Source organism: Mizuhopecten yessoensis, unplaced genomic scaffold (assembly GCF_002113885.1).
Source record: "Mizuhopecten yessoensis strain PY_sf001 unplaced genomic scaffold, ASM211388v2 scaffold8221, whole genome shotgun sequence".
Lineage (NCBI taxonomy): Eukaryota > Metazoa > Mollusca > Bivalvia > Pectinida > Pectinidae > Mizuhopecten > Mizuhopecten yessoensis.
This window is the reverse complement of record NW_018407439.1, coordinates 375,151-382,238: the sequence shown is the minus strand read 5'-3', so window position 1 is coordinate 382,238 and position 7,088 is coordinate 375,151. Positions and strand designations below refer to the sequence as shown.

General features: G+C 34.6%; 1 protein-coding gene across 1 annotated transcript in view; it reads right to left on the bottom strand.

The window, feature by feature from the left end:
• Positions 1 to 2,392: 2,392 nt before the first annotated feature.
• LOC110455449 overlaps positions 2,393 to 7,088 on the bottom strand; it is a 127,424-nt gene continuing 122,728 nt past the window's right edge. Inside the window, exons 23-24 of the mRNA XM_021505590.1 lie at positions 6,919 to 7,084; positions 2,393 to 6,034 (exon numbers count right to left, since the gene is read on the bottom strand). Coding sequence (XP_021361265.1) covers positions 5,335 to 6,034; positions 6,919 to 7,084 — 866 coding nt within the window. The 3' untranslated portion in view covers positions 2,393 to 5,334. The remainder of the gene's footprint in view (positions 6,035 to 6,918; positions 7,085 to 7,088) is intronic.

The following is a 7,088-nucleotide window of genomic DNA, read 5'->3' as shown; positions in this document are numbered from 1 at the left end:
TAGGGACGTTAACATTCCAGATATGATACAACCTTTCTTCGAGGACAACATTGATGAATTTAGAAATAAGATCACCTTAAGTTAATAAGTGCAGTCCTGATGTAAGCTTTATATAGATGATGTAGACTTGTTGACATCCTTGATGTCATGTCACTTTTAATTTAAGAGTATGATATAGATGTAGGCTTGTTGACATTTCTCTGGGATTTAACTTTTAATTAAGGAGTGTGATATAGATGTAATCATATTGACATTCTTGCTATGATGTCACTTTTGATTAAGGAGCTTAATATAGATGAAAGCTAGTTAACATTTCTCTGGGATTTAACTTTTGAGTATGGAGTGTGATATAGATATGGGCTTGTTGACATTTCTCTGGGATTTAACTTTTGAGTAAGGAATGTGATATAGATGTAGGCTTGTTGACATTTCTCTGGGATTTAACTTTTTATTAAGGAGTGTGATATAGATGTAGGCTTGTTGACATTTCTCTGGGATTTAACTTTTAATTAAAGAGTGTGATACAGATGTAGGCTTGTTGACATTTCCCTGGGATTTAACTTTTTATTAAGGAGCGTAATATAGATTTTACCATACGATCATTCTTGCTGCGATGTCACTTTTGATAACGGAGTGTAATCCAGATGTTAATATATAGTTTAAAACAAAGAATGCAACATTTGTGGAAATCTTAATGTACACTAAAAGGAAATGACTGAAATGGCTAAAGGGTTAAGATTTTGAAGTAATTCTTAAAAATATTTAAACGGTTCAATGTTTTTGTAATCTCTGACACTGTATGAACTGAGTAGAAAGTAATAGACCTTCCCCAGGTAATTAGCAAGACGAAGTTATATCCCCTTAATCTCACTTCTACCTGAGCTCACACTTGTCTGAATCTGAAATCCTCTATAACAAAACTACTTATCTGTAGATGAGTTAACCTCAAAACCAAACATTAATCTCAACCAAATCCAGGTCTTTTTTTAACTGTTTATTTATCATGTCATATGTTAACAAATCTCAATCTAACATAAAGATAAGACGACTCTCTGATGCCAGTTAAAATGACTTAAAATGACAATCATGAATAATGATATGTTTTCTGTTTTAAAATTGAATATCTAAAAATTCCTTGACGAGTTATGTAACATTATCCGAATTATGATCAATGTATAAATGGTACAATGATTATTTACACAAAAAGGTTTATATGTATATATATAACCTATACAGCCATAACTGGCTACCATATCTGGATTGATCATTGCAACTTTATATACAGATACAAATTTCTTTCTATTTAAAGATTGCACAGTATCCCATGAACATTTGTATTTCAGCATTGATGTATTCATCAACGTATGAACATGCGAGGAAGAAAAATATCTCTGACAGCACAAGAAATGACACAAAAATACAAGGTGAAGCAATAACACACTTAAACATTCTAACTATCTGACCATAGTGACCGACGTCCACTCTTACTCCACTCATTTAAACCTATCCACTCACTTAAGTTTGACTCAAATGTTTCATATACTGAGCAGAACAGTTTTTTTTATTACCTTGAAAGACATTACTATTAAATTTTATCTTACCTAGCCATTTGATATCCACCTAACTAATTTAAGGATCCCTGGCCCACTTCAGGAAAATACTAGAGAGTTCCACTGCAGATTTTTGTACATGTATAGCCTCCCCTTAATTTTGTGATGTAACTGTAGAAGACCTCGGTGAAGTGAAAGTCCAAGGTTTTAACCCTGGTCCTGTTACTCTCCTAACACAGAACACTTATTTTAATTTCTTTTAGTGTTTTCTCTTTTATCCCCTTTTTCTTTCAAAAACAGAAGCAACATCTACTTTTCTTTAAACGTATATATTGTGTAAGTACTGGAAAAGCTGTTTACTGCACTCTTAAGATTTTTAGTGATAAAAAAATGCAGTATATTCTTTGTAAAATAAAAATAACAATAATTTCTTCTCCGATGAATAATAATGTTGTCAGCTGAAGTTATATAATATATTTTAATTTAAACATAATTCCAAGTTCATCTCAATTTCACAATAAAAGAAAAACAAATCTTCATAAAGTCTAACAATGGTCCATAGAAACTTCCTCAAAATATGGATTTCTTTTCAGAAATGATTAATTAAAGCTATTGTTATTTATTCCATAAAAAAAAAAGTTTCCAATATATAGCTACATATTTTGGCAGTGGTATAGGGATCCTTTTGTCCGTGTACACGACTCATCTTACTTATTGGGATGTTAGACCATATTAAAGAGCTTATATGCAAAGGGAGATAACTCTGCTTATATATATAATATTGAAATTTGAAGTTTGATAAATTTACCAATTTTAGACAGATATCCATCAACAAATTATAACAAAAATCTTCTCTTGCATAAATTTAATACAAAAATTAAAGAAATTGAAGTTTAATAGTAAATGTCAATTTTAGGAAGAATATATTTAATGGTAAAATTATATTGGCATAAAATCAATGTTAAAAGTTTGAGAAGTATTCTAGGAAGTATAAATCATGCTCTACCCAACCCCTGAGTGCTGACCTTAATACCACACTATCTACTAACTCTCCATCCATACCATCCTATGCATGCAATGCTGGAAATGAAATGAGTAAATGAGATATGGGATATGACAGTGATTATCTACTTTAATAACATGTATTTATATATAACATCATAATATTCTCATTTATATCTGACCTTAGAAGTTAAAAAGACATTCAAATGAAAATTATCTTTAATTGCTTTTCTTGTATTTCATCCAAATGGCATTTCAATAGTATATAAAAGAAATCAGTCAATTTTTTTTAAGTTCTTGAAAAAAATCTATACTCATATTTAAAAATCCCTTAAAACTCTGTGAATAATTATGCACAATTTGGAATACTTTCAGAACAATGTGATATCTCTTTCAACTTGAGTGTCTTTTTCAATTCTAAGGTTTTATGATAAGAATATTCTTAATAAAACTGAAAAATTTGAACAAATAGAGATTCAGATAACTTTGGCAAAAAATGTACATCATCATCACAAAATACATTACTTAAAGGATGTCATAGCGACAACTCAAACCAGTGAAATAGCACTATCATGCAAGACACCTTCATCATGTTCCAGCACCATATCAATGTTTCTACAGGATCAGAATAAACCAAAAACAGGGGGACACATTGGGAGGACGAGTATCCATAGTAGCCCGGTGTAGGTGGGGGGTCATACACCTGCCCAGGTGTGCCCAGGTGTCGTATGTATATATATGTACATATACAGCCACAATCAAAACACAAGATGCAAGTTTGTATAGGTACAATAGCTACCACGATTCGCTAGGATGTTTTATGAGAAGCTAAGTTTGATACAAGTGCTAAATTACCTCTTGGTTCTCCTCACAAGTCCTACTAGACACTGAAATGGGCAATTAAAACAGTCAGATACATATAACGACATATCAATACATATAACAGTATACACACATAGAATTCCATATAATAACAGTATATACACACAGAACTCCATATAAGGACTGACTAGTATCTTAAATATGTACATATACATATATATATAAACAGTGTGAGGACTCACAAAGGATACAGCAGGAGGTTACAGTTACACGTACACAACTCACAAATCAGGCCAATCAAGACTGGAGCCACATTTTCACATGACAATGTTTACAGGAAATCACACACTACAGAGTGGACACATATTTTAACCACTACAGTGTAAATGACTTGGGCCAATACGACTCATCTGAGTTTGATTATTGAAATCTAACCTGTCAAACATGACCACAACTGCAGGTAAATAAAAATTAACAGCTGATCGGAGAGATTTGCTGGAGCCTGCAATGTTGGTCAATTTCAGTCAAACCCATATTTGGATCTCAAGCAATTCATTAAACGTCAAGGGAAGACAACTCTGTTTGGGTCTATAGGAATACCATTGGGGAAGCTTCTACCAATTACAATATTATGTTAAGAAAGTAATTTTGATATGAAAGTTATATTGGTGGGTTGACCTCATAGAAGAACACTTGCCTTCCATATTTACCATGTTGTTAAATCCCTGTGTTGTTTGAGAGTATCTACAGTATCTACAGCCTGTAATAAACTCCTATCAATTGAAGCTTACATTGGGCATATCTTATAATAAAAGGCAAGATTAAAATACATGAGATTTAATATTCATTTTGCATAACACCTAAAATCCAGAAAGTGTGTAAAAGGGTGAGTACACTTGTAATAGCACTAGACCAATACATTGAAAATACTATGCAATCCACCAGAAAAATGGTTTCTTTGGATACAGAATTGTGCTTGGGAAAGCTTTCTGGATTAGCTATCAGTTATTCTTAAGAGTACAAATAATCTCGACTTTAATATCAAATATCTGCATATTGAGAACAGTTACAACAATCCACTTAAACAGATAAGAATAAGGATTAATAACATTTGTAAATATAGAGGATTGAACAAGTTTGGTAATTACACCTCCGGTATGTGGCTGAGGTTAACAGGCCAATCACTTTGAGGCTTACATTCGGCTGAGCTTATCACTTTGAGGCTTACATTAAGCTCAGTCTATCACTGTAAGGCTTACATCAAGCTCAGCCTATCACTGTAAGGCTTACATCAAGCTCAGCCTATCACTATGAGACTTACATCAGGCTCAGACTATCACTGTGAGACTTACAACAGGCTCAGCCTATCACTGTAAGGCTTACAACAGGCTCAGCCTATCACTGTGAGACTAACATCAGGTTCAGCCTATCACTGTGAGACTTACATCAGGTTCAGCCTATCACTATGAGACTTACATCAGGCTCAGACTATCACTGTGAGACTTACATCAGGTTCAGCCTATCACTGTAAGGCTTACATTAGGCTTAGCCTATCACTGTGAGGCTTACAACAGACTCAGCCTATCACTGTGAGTCTTACATCAGGCTCAGCCTATCATTTTGAGGTTAAATCAGATCACAATTATGATACAGAGTTGTGAAACAGTATTGTAAACTTGTATGTATAATCACAGACTCTGCACATATAACCATTTACAATCACTGATTATAGTTAAAAGTAATTCCTTATAATTTGTATAAATACAGTAACTTGAGCATTGCACGCTAATTATAAATGCACATCTGAAAGTAATCTTCCATATATTAGATATCCACTGGTACTTAATCTAAATCTTGCATACATTATTCAAAATATCTAGGTAAGTTTTATGGTAGAGTAGTTGAACTTCAAGTTTTACACATGAACTTTGACCTTGAAAAGTGCCACTGAAGCTGTGTATCAGCACTCTGTGTCTTTGAGCCCACTTTGAGGTGCCTGTTTGAGGACCACAGTGTTTGTATCACTTATATACAGAATATTTGAAGACGCTTTATCACTTTGTACATGTTTGTTGTAACTGTTCACCTTACTGCTAACAGAAGAACTAGGGGGAGACAACTTGGGTCGATAAATAGTTTCATGTCTAGGTTTCCATACAGGGGAGCCACCATCGTCACAGCTGATGCTGCTGGACGAGTGAGTGACTGGGTTAGCACTGGCGAAGGTCAGCTTGGCTGAGCCACTGTTACGACTAGATGTGCTCAGATTAGAATTAGAAGAACAAGAACTCTTGGAGTCTGCCGAGATTTGTGGCTCGGAGTATGCTACGTACGTCTCAGTCTGCGATTCAGTGTCCAAATCGTCAACATTTAAATCGCCTACTGTTTTACTGCGAGTCCTAAAAGAATCACCTTCTAACAAGTTCACTTTCCCATCCAATTCCATAGAATGTCTCTCACCGTCCAGGATCTTGTTTGACTGTTTCTTTCTTAGCGTGCGCACATTGCTCCCGACCAGACCCTCCAGACGTTTGCCACCATATGGAATGTAATTCTTGCTGGTCTTCCCGTTGCCTCCCTGCGGCAGAGTCATCTTCCTTACACTCTCACGTATTGTTTGACGAATTATCTTCATAAAGTCAGATTTAGCCTCTGTCGAACTAGAAAAGAATTAAAAGGCACTTCATGGAAACAATCAACAAGCTTTGTATTACCGTGGTAGAGGTTTTTTGCACAAACAGGTGAAATAAAAAAGGACAAAAACAATGATTAAAAAAATGGTTATGTGATATAGATATATATATATTTATGTACTTTTGTGATATGTAAGTATAGATCTGTGCATTTTAACCACAGGGGAAGAACATTATCTATGTATGTTGCATGCCATGTAGCATCCCCTTACACTTATGGTATAACAAAGTGATATATTTTGGACATTCCTGATGTTCTTGTAATTAAGTGTGTGACACAAGAACAAACTACATCTGTACTTTATTATTCAGTAAAATTGAACTATTTCTTGTGTTAGTGAAAGAGAACATCAAAATATAAAACTAATGTCCTTTTAATATTATAAGGATTGCCTCCCTTTGTGCATATTCTAAATCATCATACACAGTTGAAACTAATGAAATTTCTAAGTGCTACATATTAACAGGAGGATTTCATTTAAATTTGAAGCCTCTGCATTTCTATCATTGTTGACCAATTTGATCACAATCCAGTTACTTTTGATTAAGTTGTGGTGGGAAAACCTTTGACCAGTGCAGAGCCCAGTCTGCTAATAGTTGTTTACAGATTTTGCTCACCTCCGACATAGCCGTAGCTATACATACTTATCAAACTCCATAAACACTTAATGAGATGTAAGCAAGTTATTTTATGGAAATCAAAGTGTCATGACTAACTTGATCCACAATTTCAGACGTCTAGTCGTTCTCAACATACAGTACAGTTAGAATAAGTTTGTAAATATTGGTGCACAATTCCTGCCTGATTTGTAATACAGAAGGAAATGTTAGTATATCTGTTAGTAACGGACCTGTTACAGAACTGGTAGATCCTCTCTGGCCGTCCCTCCTTGTCTGACCGTGAGTGGACAAGCTCCCACCAGTAGTGTTTGTCCATGTCGCAGACCTTCCCTCCCTGGACTTGCACTTCTGTCACAGGAATCAGTGTCCGGAAACGCTCTATACATTCATGTGTTTCTTG